Raw genomic sequence first — 13,399 nt, forward strand, 5'->3', positions numbered from 1 at the left:
ACACGGAGGGTGGGGGTCACCCCTTGCAGGGGTGATGCTGGAGGGGACCCTGGGGGTGGCGGTAATTAGAAAGACTATAATTTATTCCAGTTTAAGGCAACTCAATACAAACCCACAGCAGACGCACACGCAACATGGGAAAGGGGGGGGGGGTAGCACGGAGAGGGACCGCCCATGCAAGTAGAAAAGTGAAGGGGGGGCACACAAAAAAGGACCTGGGACACCTCTGGGAGCAGCCAGGACTTGCTGCAGGAGGACGGGGGTCTCTCTGGGTCGGGGGGGGATGGAGAGGCATGCGTCACCCCTGGGGGGCTGGGCTGGGGATGCTCTGAATGTCACCAGGGCCAATAGAGGGGACCCCACGCCTGGGGCGGGGGGGGAAGCTCCTGCTGACCCCAGCTCTGTGCTCAAGGCGGGGGGGGGGGGCTGGGGACTCCTGCCACTTGTTTGGGGGGGGCAGGATATGGCCCTCAGCACCAGGCCAGGGTGGGGATGAGCCGTGATGGTCCTGGCTGGAGGGGGGGGGGGGGGGGCTGTCCACCATGGCCAAGGATGCTCGGCCAATGCCAGCAAAGGCTCCTCCATCCCCACCCCCCCCCCGGGAACACCAGAAAAGGTGATTTATGGGGGTTGGGGGGGAACCCCCCCCCAGGGCCGAGGTCCTGCTGCCTTTTATCCCTTGGAAAAGGAAAGAGGGGGCTTGGAAAAACATCCAAGTCCCGGGGCTGGGGTGGGGCTGGGGGGATGCGGGGTGCCAGCTGGGTGCGGTCAGGGCTGGGGGGGCACTGGGGAGCCGGGGGGGTCGGGGCTGGGGGGTGCAGGCTGGGGTTTGATGCCCCGCGCCTTCATGTAGGAGATGAACTGGTCGGGGATCTCGGCCAGGACGTCCTTGGCCAGGCGGGCCATGCTCAGCACCGGGCTGCCCCCCCCATCCATGTAGTCACGGAAGGGGACGAACTGGGGGGGACGGGGACAAGAGGGTTTGAGGGGACCCCAGGGCCTGGTCTGCCATGGCCAGCATGGCACGGCGTGTCCCCGTGGCCCTGTGTCGTCCCCCCGCCCCCTCCCCATAGCCCCACGTCCCGGTGTCCCCCCTCCCCATCCCTGATGTCCCAGTGTGTCCCCAAATCCCAGTCTACCCCTGTGTCCCAGTGCACCCCCACATCCAGGTACATCCCAAGCCCCAGTGCACCCCTTTTTCCCAGTGCAGCCCCACTTTCACGTCCCCGTGCATCTCCCCCCCCATATCCCAGCACACCCCCTCCATGTCCCACTGCCCCCCCCAAATGTCACAGTGCCCCCCACATCCCAGTACACCCTTGTGTCCCAGTGTCCCCCCCACGTCCTGATGCCCCCCACAATGTTCAGTCCATCTCATCACCCGTCCATACTGGGACCAGTCAGTGGACCCCAGGAGTGACAGGGCTGATTTGGGGTGCCTGGGATGCCCCACCAGGCCAGGCTGGCTGGGGGGGGGTGTCCCCAAACCCCACGGGGGGGGCGGGGGGGGGTGACGTTACCTGCACAATGTCACGCTCGGCCACCTTGCCGCGGGAGGAGATACGAATGTCGTCACCGTCCAGCTCCACCATGGCTGGGGGGGAGAGAGCAAAGGGGGGGGTCAGCAGCACCTGAGTCCCCCCCACCCGAGGGTGGGCTCTCTTTAACCCCCCCAAACCCAAACCCAGCAGCCCCCAAGCGCTGGCAGCTGCAGGCAGTCATGTGCAGGCAGGGGAGCGGGGCTGATTCATCAGTGGCAATTACTGGGGGAGATTTAATTTGGCTTTGCTGCCTGCCCAGTGCCAGAGCAGCTGGCTGCCGGGGGGGGGCTGCCCATTCCCCCCCCCCCAAACACACCTCGGGGGGCTCATTCAGCCCTAACGAACGCCTCCACTCATAACCACACACATGCTGGCTAGCGGTGAATCCCGCTGAGCCCCGACAAATTCAACTCATATTTTCCCAGCAGCCAAAGGCAGTTGCGGCCCCCCCCCCCCCCCGAGCCCCCCCCTGCCCCGGGGACACAGAGGCTGCTGAGTGGGGGTGGGATGGGGACACCCATAACCTTACCGTCGAACTCGGCCTGGCCGACCCCCACGATGATGATGGACATGGGGAGCTTGGCAGCCTGCGGTGGGGGGGGGGGGGGGGGGGGGGGGAAAGGCACAAAATTTAATGGTCCTGCTGCCGAATGCAGCCCCCTCCCCACCCCCGATATTAACCTCCCCAGCACCCACCAGGCCCTGGGGTGCAGCACCTTTACCGGGGGGGGGGGGGGGAAGGGTGAGGGGGGGGAGCTGCCCGCTCCCCTCCCCGCTGCCTCCCCCCCCCCCCGCCCCAGCACGGCTGCTGCTGGATGTGGGCGCACAGATCGTCACAGCGCTTTCTCTGCTTTGTTTTGGGCTTCATCGCTGCCAATGCCTGATCTCGGGGGGGGGCTTTGGGCCACGATGGGCACCCAGTGCCCAGGACCATGATGGGCTTCCTGCACTCGGGGCTGCGACGGGTACCCTGTGCCCGGGGTTGTGTTGGGCATCCCGTCCTCGGGGTCGTGAGGGGCATCCTGTGCCTGGGACCACGACGGGCATCCTTCCCTCGGGGTCACGGTGGGCGTCCTGCGCCGAGTGCCGCGATGGGGACCCTGCCCTCAGGGTCACGATGGGCACCCTGTCTCTTCGGGGTCACAACGGGCATCCTGTGTTTAGGGCCACGATGGGCATCCTGCACCCGGGGCCATGATGATCATCCTCGAGACCATAATGGACACCTGTCCTTGGGGCCATGATGGGCATCCTGCACCCAGGGCCGTGATGGGCATCCCGTGCCCGGTGGCACCACGAGCCCCCCCCCAGCTCAGCACCACTGCCGGCTGAGGGAGCCCCTCGGCTCAGCACGGTGCTCCCGGAGCAGCACCAGCTTCCGAAACTGACCCCAAAGGGCACCCGGAACCCTGCCCGCAGCCCGGCACAGCCGCAGGGTGTCACGTCCCCGAGTCCGGTGGTGGCGGTGCCGGGGTCCAGGCAGGCACCGGGGCCGGTGCGAGGTGCGGCAGCTGCCAGAACTGAGCGCCCCGAGCTCCCGGCAGAGCCGCAGTGCAGGGATATTAAATAAAGCAGCAAAGAAATATTACTGGAGCTGTTCTCCCTCCTGTCCCGGACAGGAGCTGACCCCCAGGGATGCCTAGCGTCGGGGGGGGGACCACCGGCCCCTCGGCCCCCCAGCTATGGGGGCCTCCCCAGCACCCCCACTCTGCTCCAGTAGCCCCAACTCTCCCGCTGCCCTGGGTATCAGGGAGCCGAGATGGGGCTGAGCCGCCGCAAGGGAGGTTAGGGGATGGGGGGGGCGGGGGGGGGGGAGAAGAAAGCTCCCAGTTTGCCTGGATGCTGGGCTGAGCGAGGGGCCGGGGGGAACTGGGTGGGCAGACTTGGGCATGGCGCTTGTGAGGGCAAAGGTGCCGCTGGCACCTTCAAAGAGCCGCCTTGGCGCCGAAATTGCTTTTTCCTTTCCAGGCCCCTCGCGCGGAGGAGGCAGGAGCCGCCCGCCAACCCCCTGGCAGGGACGCCGCGTCCTTGGCTGCCGATGGCACCCGGCACCCCCAGCTTGCACTGGCACCCCAACAAGTCAGGGCACCCCGTGCATCTGGCTGGGTGTTGCACCCCAGTTTGGGGCACCCTGTGTCCCTGGCAGATTATTGCACCCCGATAGCTTGGGGTACCCTGTGCACCCAGCTGGCTGTTGCACCCACACAGCTCGCTGCACCCTGTCAGGGGCACCCCAAGCCCCGGCTGGTCAGAGCACCCTGACATCTTGGGGGTCCCCAGCCTGTTATTGCACCCGCACAGCTCACAGCACCCCATGCACCCAGCTGGCTATTGCACCCCAGATGGCTTGGAGCACCCCAACCCTGTTTTGTCTTTGCACCCCATCTGGGGGCACCCACCACCTCCCGGACTCACGTTGACGATGGCTTCCTTGGTCTGCGCCATGTCAGAGATGACGCCGTCGGTGATGATAAGCAGCACGAAGTACTGGGACCCATCCAGCACCGCCGCTGCCGAGCTGGGGGACACCCTGTGAGTGACACTGGGGTGGGCACAGACTCCCCCCCCGATAAGGGGTGCTGGGACCCCCTTACCGGGCGACATGGTTGACCACAGGGGCAAAGTTGGTGGGTCCGTAGAGCTGGACGCTGCGCAGGCTGCGGTGATACGCCTCCAGGACGCCCTCGATGCCGCTGCACGCCGGGTTGGCCGCGTCACCATTCTGCAGGACGAGGAACCCCGGTGACAAGGACGATGCCACCATGTCCCCAACCTCATCACACACACACTCCCACTTTAGGACAGACCCTCACCAGCGGGAATTCGTGGGACACGCGTCCATCCGGCGGGATCTTGGCGCCGAAGCCGAGGGCGGGGAACATCTTGTCGCTGTCGTAGTCCTGGATGATCTCGCCCACTGCCTTGAGGGCCATGGCGTAGGCGTTGAGCTGGTAGGGGCTCAGGTAGTGCAGCGAGGTGGACTGCGAGGGGTTCCCTGTGCGGGCGGTGGGCTCAGCCAGGCCGGATCCACCCCCCCCCATCAGTGGTTTAATGAGCCCTCCCTTGTTAATTAATGCCTGGGTGGGGAGGGGGGAGACAGCCCCAGCGCTCACCGTTGGATGCGGTGAAGTCGATGGCCACCGTGAAGTTGATTTGGGTCCTGGAGGGGGGATGAAAGCGGCTTTAGGGACCTGGGGTTGGTGATGCAGGATGCGACCCATGGGTATGGGGGGCGGGGGGCAGTCCCCTCCCTGGGCCAGCCCTCGGCCCACAGACCGGCTCTCCCTGGGTGAGCACCCCCAAATCTCCCTGTGCTGAGGTTTCACCCCCCTGCACCCAAGGGAGGAGCTGTGGGTGCTGGGGACACCCTGCCTGGAACCTCGCCGGCATCAGTCCATCCCCCAGGATTCAGATGGGGAAACTGAGGCTCGTGTTCCCCCCGCCCCGACCTCGCTCACCCGCCCCTGATGTAGTCCAGGAAGGTGTGGTCGGACTCCACCGCGAAGGACAGAAGTGTCACCTGCCAGGGACAAGGGGCTGAGCAGGGGACAGTGGCTGCACCCCCCTGTGTCCCCTGCCCATGTCCCCCCCATCCTCACCGTCCCCGAGTTCAGGTACTTCTTCTTCTTCATCTTCTTCCTGGGGTTCACCACCTGGGGGGGGGCAGAGGGGAGCTGCTCCCCCCAGCAGCCGCGGCACCCCGGGGTGCGGGGGGCACCGTGGGGACCGTAACACGCAGGGGTGCAGTGCAGGGGGCTGTGGCACCCAGGGGTGCAGCCCAGGCACCCTGGGGACAGGAACCGTAACGCCCCAGGGTGCAGCATGGGGACCCTGGGGACCACAAAGCCTGGGGATGCAGCACAGGGACTTGACACCCATGGGTGCAGCATGGGGACCCTGGGGACCGTAATGCTCAGGGATGCAGCACGGGGACCATGAGACCCAGGGGTGCAGCAGAGGGGCTGTAACACCCATGGGTGCAGCTGGACCGCCCCTCTCCCTGTCCCCGTGGGTCCCCGTCCTCGCTATCCGGCCTCACCTCGTAGACGTTGAACTGGCTCTGTCCCCGTGCCAGCTCCCGGTAGCTGGTGGTGAACTCCCCGATGAAGTCGTGGCTGCGGGGTGAGGGGGGGCCACCGTCAGCTGGGGTGCGGGATCGGGGTGGGGGGAGCAGTGTCCCCGGGGCCATCCCCCAGCTCACCTTCCATCGCGGTCCCAGTCATACACCTCCACCTTGATGGCTCTGCAAGGCAAGGGGGGGTCAGAGCCACCTGCCAGCACCCCTAGACACCCAGACCCTCACCCCGGGGGCTGCAATGGGTCCCCGGGGCCGCCCCCGGCGCCCACTCCCCGTGGGTTTGTTTTGACGCCTCCATGGGCCTTTTCCTCCTTCCTCCTCCTCCTCAGGCTTTTTCGGTGGGATATTTTTATCCGCCGTTGCCACAGCAACATCCGACACGGGGCCAAGCCGGCGGCGCGACGCCGAGCCACCGCCGAGCTTTGTTTGCCAGGGCACGCAGCTGGCAACACCGGTTTTGGGGGGGGGACACCCCCTAGGGATGGGTCTATGATGGCGATGAAGCTCATTGCCCAGATGGGTAAACTGAGGTGCGCAGCGTGGGCGCGGGATGCTGGAGGGCTTGGGCATTAGCATAGGTACCACAGAGACTGTGGGAAGAGGGTGCAGAGCGGCCCCGGAGGACCCGGCGCTCACCGGTCGTAGTCGCCATTGCAGAGGGCGCGCACCGGGATGGCGAACGCCTGCCAGACCGGGTTCAGCGTGTTCCTCACCACCTCCGTCTTGTGGCAGATGGTGAAGCTGGGGGGATGACGACAAGGAGCGTCAAGGGGGTCACCCCCTAACGGCAACCTCCCCCCAACCCATCACGCCAGAGGTGATTTTTGAGGACATCCCCACCCCAAGCCAGCCCAGCCCCATGGGGTCATCGGAAGTCCCCAAGGTGTCCCATGGCCGGGGCTGTGTCCCCCCTGCTGTGATGGGGGGGGTGTCACTGTGTTTTGGGGGGGGGTGGGGGTCGCTCACGTCCCGTCCTCGTTGCTGCGGTAGAAGACCATGAAGGGGTCGGATTTGCCGAAGAAATCCTTCTTGTCCAGCTTGTTGGCACAGAACTGCAGCGTGGCCACGTCCTGCGGTGGGGGGGGGGGGGGGGGTGTCACCAGCCCCGCAGCCCCCGGAGACATCGGGGTGCAGGATCCTGGGTGGGTGCTGCTCAGTGCGGGGGTGGAGCTGAGGGACCCAGGACCCATGGGACACACCGTGGGGACAGGTCAGCCCTGACCTTCATCTTCCTCACCCCAGACTGAGGAAGGCCCAGGGGGTGCAGCCATGGGGGCGTGTCTCAGCCCCCCCACATGGCACTGGAGTGTCCCCAACCCGTCCCCCTCCCCACCTCCCCAGAGCCACGGCTCACCCGGCAGTTGCCCAGCTCTTCGGCGATGAGGATGATGGTGCCACACTTCTTGCCGGGGATTCCACTGCCGGGAGGGGCAATGAGCCAGGACACACACACACATGGTGACCTGGGGGGGCGTGGGTGTCCCCCAGGGCTGCGCACCCCCAAACTCACCCATTGGAGACAGCTGGAGCAGGTCTCCTGCCCCGGGCGTGCGTAGTGACCGTCCCCATCCTGCTGGGACATACACCGAGGGGTGACAGAGGGACCCCCCCCCCCCAAAAAAAAAAAGCCAGACCCCCCCCATGGGGAAACTGAGGCAAGGGCTGGGTAAGGGACACAAGGAGCCTGGGGCAGCCCGGAGCCAAGGCTGTCAGCACCGGGGTCTGGTCTCCATCCTGGACACCCGGATAAGGACCCAGGCGCCCCGCCAGCACTGGGGGGGGACACGACATGGGGACACCGGGCAGCCAGCCCAGCACAGGGCCCCCCCCGGGGAAACCGAGGCACGGGGCGAGGGCTCACGTCAGGGGCTTCTCCAGGCGGCTGCCGGCCGAGCCCACGATCTCACCCAGGGTGCAGAAGGCCTGGCCAAGGAAATCCTGCCGGAGCCGCAGTGTCACCGGGGTCTGTCCCCGTCCCCGTCCCCAGCCCCACGGTGCTGGGGGCCAGGGGGGGCCAGAGGGAGCGGTGCCGGCCCCACACTTACGTGCTTGGAGAGGTCGGGGCTTTTGGAGTCCACATCGTACCTGGGGACAGAGCAGGGGTCCCATGGCCGAGGCGGCGGGAATGGGGACAAGGTGGCCTTGGGGACAGGGATGGGGACAGGGATGGGGACTGAAGGCAAATGGGGGTTGGGGTGGGGCAGGGATGGGACACAAATAGGGATGGGTTAGGTATGGGGACTGGGGTGGGATGGAGATGGGGACAGGGATGGGGACAAGGATGGTGAGGGTACAGGGACGGGGACAGAACAGGGAGGGGGAGAAGGACAGGGACTGCATAGTGACAAGGACATGCCTGGGACAGGGACAGACGCCAGCACCCGCCTGGCACCCCCAGGCACGGGCTGAGCCACCGCACCCAGCCCTGTGGCGGGGAGGGGGGGGGAGCTGTGCCGGGGCGCTGGGGGCCATGGTGACACCGGGGGGACAGTGTGGGGGGACAGCAGGGACACTCACAGGTCGAAGCGGAGGTTCTGCTTCTCCTCGAAGAAGTAGTCGAGGACGAACTTGCGCAGAAAGTCAGGGTTCAGGGAGTTGTCGATGACCTCGGTCCGGCCAAACTGGGGGACATGGGGACATGGGGACAGGGAGATATGGGTATGGGGACGTGGAGATACAGGGCCATGGGGACGTGGGGACATGAGCATGGGGACATGGGGACATGGGGACATGGGGACATGGGGACATAGGGACATGGAGATACAGGGCCATGGGGACGTGGGGACATGGGTATGGGGACATGGGGACATGGGGACATGGGGACATAGGGACATGGAGATACAGGGCCATGGGGATGTGGGGACATGAGCATGGGGACACGGGGGCACAGGGATGGGATGGGGGGACAGAGGAAGAAGACCGGAGGGGGGGATGGAGCGAGGGATGGGGACACCGGGGCCACACCGGGGGACATGTGGGACACGAGGTGACGTGGGGGGCGGGAGGGGAAGCGCAGGCCAGGCACGGCGGGACCAGGTGCCCCTTTGTCATCCGGCGCGGGGCTGGCATCGCGTCCTGCCTGGCCCCCGCCTGCTCATTAAGGCCCGAAGCCCCTCAATTAAGCAGCAGTTAATTACAGGGCGCCGGGTGGCGGGGCGGGGGGCGGGAGGGAGCGGAGGGGGCCGGGACACCCCGAGGGGTGTCCCCGAGTGTCCCCAAGTGTCCCCTCCCTGGGGCCAGCCAGCGCCCGCTGCGGCCGGCAGAGCGCCGATTGGCCAGCTGCCTGCATGCTGATGGCTGATTGGCCGGCTGCCCGGCACCCCAACACACTCCCCAGCTCCCCAGCGTGCTGATTGGCTGGCTGGCTGCACCCCAGAAAGCTGATTGGCCAGCACCCTGATATGCTGATTGGCTGGCTGGCCAGCACCCCAACGTGCGGATTGGCTGGCTGCTGCACCCCAGCAAGCTGGTCGCTCACTGGTGATTGGCCAACTGGCTGGCACCCCAACATGCTGATTGGCCAGCACCCCAACACGCCAATGGGTCAGCTGGCTGGCGCCGCAACATACTGATCGGCCAGCACCCCAACACCCTGACGTGCTGGCTGGCCAACATCTGACATGCTGATTGGCCACCTGGCCATCACCCTGGCATGTTGATTGGCCAGTGGGCTGGCACCCCAACATGCTGATTGGCCAGCATCTAACGTGCTTATTGGCTGGCCGGCCAGCACCCCAACACGCTGATTGGCCACTCGGTCGGCGTGCCCGCGTGCCGATTGGCCGTCACCTCAACGTGCTGTTCATTGGCCAGCTGGCCGTCACCCCGACGTGCGGATTGGCCGGCACCCCGACATGCTGATTGGCTGGCCGGCCGACACCCCAACATGCTGATTGGCCACCCTGCCCACCTACCCACCCCCCGCCATGCCCGCTGTCCCTCTGTCCGCCCAGTCCGGGCACTCACCTCCCGCCACTGCCGGCTGCCGGGGCGCTGGGTGTAGAGCACGCAGACTGCGGGCACAGGCGGCAGCGGGTCGGGGGGGGCCCGGACACCCCCCGGACACCCCCAGACACCCCCCCGGGCACGCCCGGCCCTACTCACGCGGGTCCGATTTGGAGAAGGTGTCCTTGTCCAGGAGCTGCCTGTGGGGAGACGGGACGCTGGGGCACGGCTCCGGGGTGGGGGTGAGTGTGAGCGTGAGCGTGAGCGTGAGTGTGAGTGTGAGCTGAGCATGTGAGTGTGTGTGAGCTGAGCGTGTGTGTGTGAGCGTGTGTGTGAGCTGAGGGTGAGTGTGTGAGCGTGAGCTGAGCGTGAGTGTGTGAGTGTGAACTGAGCGTAAGTGTGAGTGTGAGCTGAGCGTGAGTGTGAATTTGTGAGCATGAGTGTGTGAGCGTGAACGTGTGAGTGTGAATGTGTGAGCGTGGCTGGGCATGCCAGGCTGTGCCGCGGCTGCACGCACGGCCGGGTGTGCTCCATGGCACATGTTGGGGGGCACGGCTGTGTGTCGAGGGGGGCACAGCCGTGTGTGCTCCATGGCATATGTTGGGGGGGGCACAGCCATGTGTCTGGGGGGGCAGAGCTGTGTGTTGGGGGGGGCACAGCCATGTGTCAGGGCACAGGGCCGCGCAGGGGGGACCCCTCTGCCCCGTCCCCCCCCGCCGCAGCGCTGAGCAGCGTCCGACTGACGGGACTTTCTCCGGTCCCCGGTGGAGTGGGAGGAAAATAGGTCGGAGCGGCCGCAGGCAGCGCAGCCGGGGGGGCACCGGCTGCAGCCGGGGGGGGCACAGGGCACCCAGCACGGCGGGGGGAACACACACACCCAGTGTGTCCAGGGGACCAGGGACACCCCAGCACCCTGACCCAGTGGGCCCCCAGCTTGCAGAGAGGGGGTATGGAGGGGGCTGGGGGGGAAGAGGTTCAGTCCCCCGCCCCCGGGGGGATTGGTGGCATTTCACCCCCCCAGCCCCCTGGTTTGGTCCCCAGCACCCACAGCGACAGCTCTCAGCACCCACGTTCCCCCATGAGCCCCCCAGGCTGGCAGCCCTGTTAGGGGCCGATGACATTACGGGGGGGGGCAGGACCATGGCACTCCCATAACCCCCCCGAACCCCGAGGTCCCCCCTCCATGCACCCCCCAACCCCAGAGCCCCCCAATTCCCCCAGTGCCTCCCAGTACCCCGCACTCTTAAGTGCCCTCTGCTCTGCCCACACCCCCCTCCCCGAGGCCCCCAATCCCCCAGTGCCTCCCAGTACTCTACACCCACAGCACCCCTGCTTCTCCCAGTACCTCCCAGTGCCCCCACCACCAACTGCCCCCCACACCCCCGGTACCCAACACCCCCTGTGCTCCCCCCACTCTCCTAGTGCCTCCCAGTACCCTACACCCCTCAGTGCCTTCCGCTCCCCCAGTGCCTCCCAGTATCCAAGATCAGTCTCCTGTTCCCCAGCGCCTCTCAGTGCTCCCTGCTCTCCCAGTACCGTGCAACACTGACTGCCCCCACTCCCCAGTGCATCCCAGTGCTGCCCAGTGCATCCCAGTGCCGCCCAGTGCATCCCAGTGCCATACAACGCTGACTGCCCCCCACTCCCCAGTGCATCCCAGTGCCCTACAGTGCCGACTGCCCCCTGCTCCCCAGTGCATCCCAGTGCCACCCAGTGCATCCCACTGCCCCCAGTACCCTGCAACACTGACTGCCCCCCACTCCCCAGTGCATCCCAGTGCCCCCAGTGCATCCCAGTGCCCTACAGTGCCGACTGCCCCCCACTCCCCAGTACATCCCAGTGCCCCCCAGTGCCCTACAATGCCGACTGCCCCCTGCTCCCCAGTGCATCCCAGTGCCACCCAGTACATCCCAGTGCCCCCAGTACCCTGCAACACTGACTGCCTGCCACTCCCCAGTGCATCCCAGTGCCCCCAGTGCATCCCAGTGCCATACAACGCTGACTGCCCCCCACTCCCCAGTGCATCCCAGTGCCCTACAGTGCCGACTGCCCCCTGCTCCCCAGTGCATCCCAGTGCCACCCAGTGCATCCCACTGCCCCCAGTACCCTGCAACACTGACTGCCCCCCACTCCCCAGTGCATCCCAGTGCCCCCCAGTGCATCCCAGTGCCCTACAATGCCGACTGCCCCCTGCTCCCCAGTGCATCCCAGTACCCCCCAGTACCCTGCAACACTGACTGCCTGCCACTCCCCAGTGCCACCCAGTACATCCCAGTGCCCCCAGTACCCTGCAACACTGCCTGCCTGCCACTCCCCAGTGCATCCCAGTGCCCCCCAGTGCATCCCAGTGCCCCCCAGTGCATCCCAGTGCCCTACAACGCCGACTGCCCCCTGCTCCCCAGTGCATCCCAGTGCCACCCAGTGCATCCCAGTGCCCCCAGTACCCTGCAACACTGACTGCCCCCCACTCCCCAGTGCCACGCAGTACATCCCAGTGCCCCCAGTACCCTGCAACACTGACTGCCCGCCACTCCCCAGTGCATCCCAGTGCCCTACAACGCCGACTGCCCCCCACTCCCCAGGGCACCCCAGTGTCCCCCAGTGCATCCCAGTGCCCCGCAACGCCGCCCGCCGCCCGCTCCCCGCCGCCCCCGGTACCCCGGTACCTGCAGGACACCGTCAGCTCCACCCGGGTGGCCGGGACGGGGCCGGGGCCGGGGCCGCTGCCCGGCTCCGGAGCGCCCAGGCCCGCCATGCCCCGGGCTCTGCCGCTGCCCCGCTCCGGCCGCCCCCGCGCCCCGGCACCGGCACCGGCACCGGGATCGGGATCGGGATCGGGATCGGGATCGGGATCGGCTCCGCCCCGGGACCGCCCCCGGCACCGCCCGGGGCTCCCGGCACCGGCACCGGCCCCGCACCGAGGGGCTGCCCCGGTGTTTTCTACGATACCGCCCCCGGGGGCCCCCGGTACCGCCCCCGCACCGCCCCCGGTACCGCCTCCGGACCCCGGGGATCGCCCCCGAACTCCCAGTACCGCCCCCGGCATCAATCCCGGGGCCGCCCCCAGACCCCCGGGATCGCCCCCGGATCCTCGGGATCGCCCCCAGACCACCCACACCGCCCCCGGGGCCGCCCCCAGATCCCCGGTACCACCCCCGGACCTCCGGTATTGGCCCCGGTACCCACCCCCAGTATCGCCCGGGGGCTCCCGGTACCCCCCAGGTACTGCTCCGGACCCCCAGTACCCCCAGTGCCCCCCTCGGTACTCCCCCCCAGCGCCATGGGACCATCCTGCTCCCCCAGCAGAGCTCCCAGTTCCCCCAGTCCTCCCAGTCCCCTCGTAGCGAGGCACACAGCCCCAGTCCACCTTCAGCCCCATCACCTGCAGACCCAAGGTCTCCCAGTGTGCGCAGTAACTCCCTGGACCACCCCCACACCGTCCCCAGTATCACCCAGGGGCTCCCAGTACTGTCCCAGGTCCTGCCCTGGGACCTCCCAGTCCAGTCCCCAGTGCCCCCAGCACTCCCTGTGCCTCCCCCTGACCCACCCCCCAGTATTTTGGCCATGGGGATGAGGGGCCACTGGGGTGAAGCTGTACTGGGGGCACTGGACAGACTGGGAGCTAGACTGGAGTCCCCAGGCCTGCTGCAGCCCAGGCATTATTGTAGGTCCTACAGAAACAGCAAAGGGCCCCAGCATGGCTCTGGGGGCCCAAAAGCCATTGGGGGGACACGAAAACCTTGGGGGGGGGGGCACAGTGTGTGCTGGCATTGGGACCCCCATGCACGGGGACGCTATGTGCTAGTTTGGGGGTCCCCAGTGCTATGTGGGGAGC

The 13,399-nt window shown here is 67.1% G+C and overlaps 1 protein-coding gene across 2 annotated transcripts; it reads right to left on the reverse strand.

The window, feature by feature from the left end:
* Positions 1-64: 64 nt before the first annotated feature.
* On the reverse strand, positions 65-12,517 carry CPNE5 (copine 5). 2 transcript variants are annotated; one of them, XM_075056110.1, is made up of 21 exons: positions 12,231-12,517; positions 9,724-9,764; positions 9,586-9,632; positions 8,137-8,240; positions 7,665-7,704; positions 7,481-7,557; positions 7,130-7,189; positions 6,974-7,037; positions 6,586-6,689; positions 6,256-6,360; positions 5,743-5,784; positions 5,581-5,656; positions 5,141-5,194; positions 5,000-5,061; positions 4,655-4,701; positions 4,355-4,536; positions 4,136-4,263; positions 3,957-4,059; positions 2,071-2,128; positions 1,521-1,594; positions 65-957 (listed from the first exon to the last, which is right to left on the reverse strand). In XM_075056110.1, exons 1-21 carry the CDS (start codon positions 12,317-12,319, stop codon positions 769-771), a joined length of 1,746 nt encoding a protein of 581 aa, XP_074912211.1. In that variant the 5' UTR covers positions 12,320-12,517; the 3' UTR covers positions 65-768. The 2 variants fall into 2 exon arrangements, with proteins under 2 accessions (XP_074912211.1, XP_074912212.1); XM_075056111.1 differs by lacking the exon at positions 12,231-12,517 and adding an exon at positions 10,008-10,105 and having other exon boundaries at positions 9,724-9,875.
* Positions 12,518-13,399: the final 882 nt, after the last annotated feature.

This window comes from Buteo buteo, chromosome 23, assembly GCF_964188355.1.
Source record: "Buteo buteo chromosome 23, bButBut1.hap1.1, whole genome shotgun sequence".
In the NCBI taxonomy this organism is placed as follows: domain Eukaryota; kingdom Metazoa; phylum Chordata; class Aves; order Accipitriformes; family Accipitridae; genus Buteo; species Buteo buteo.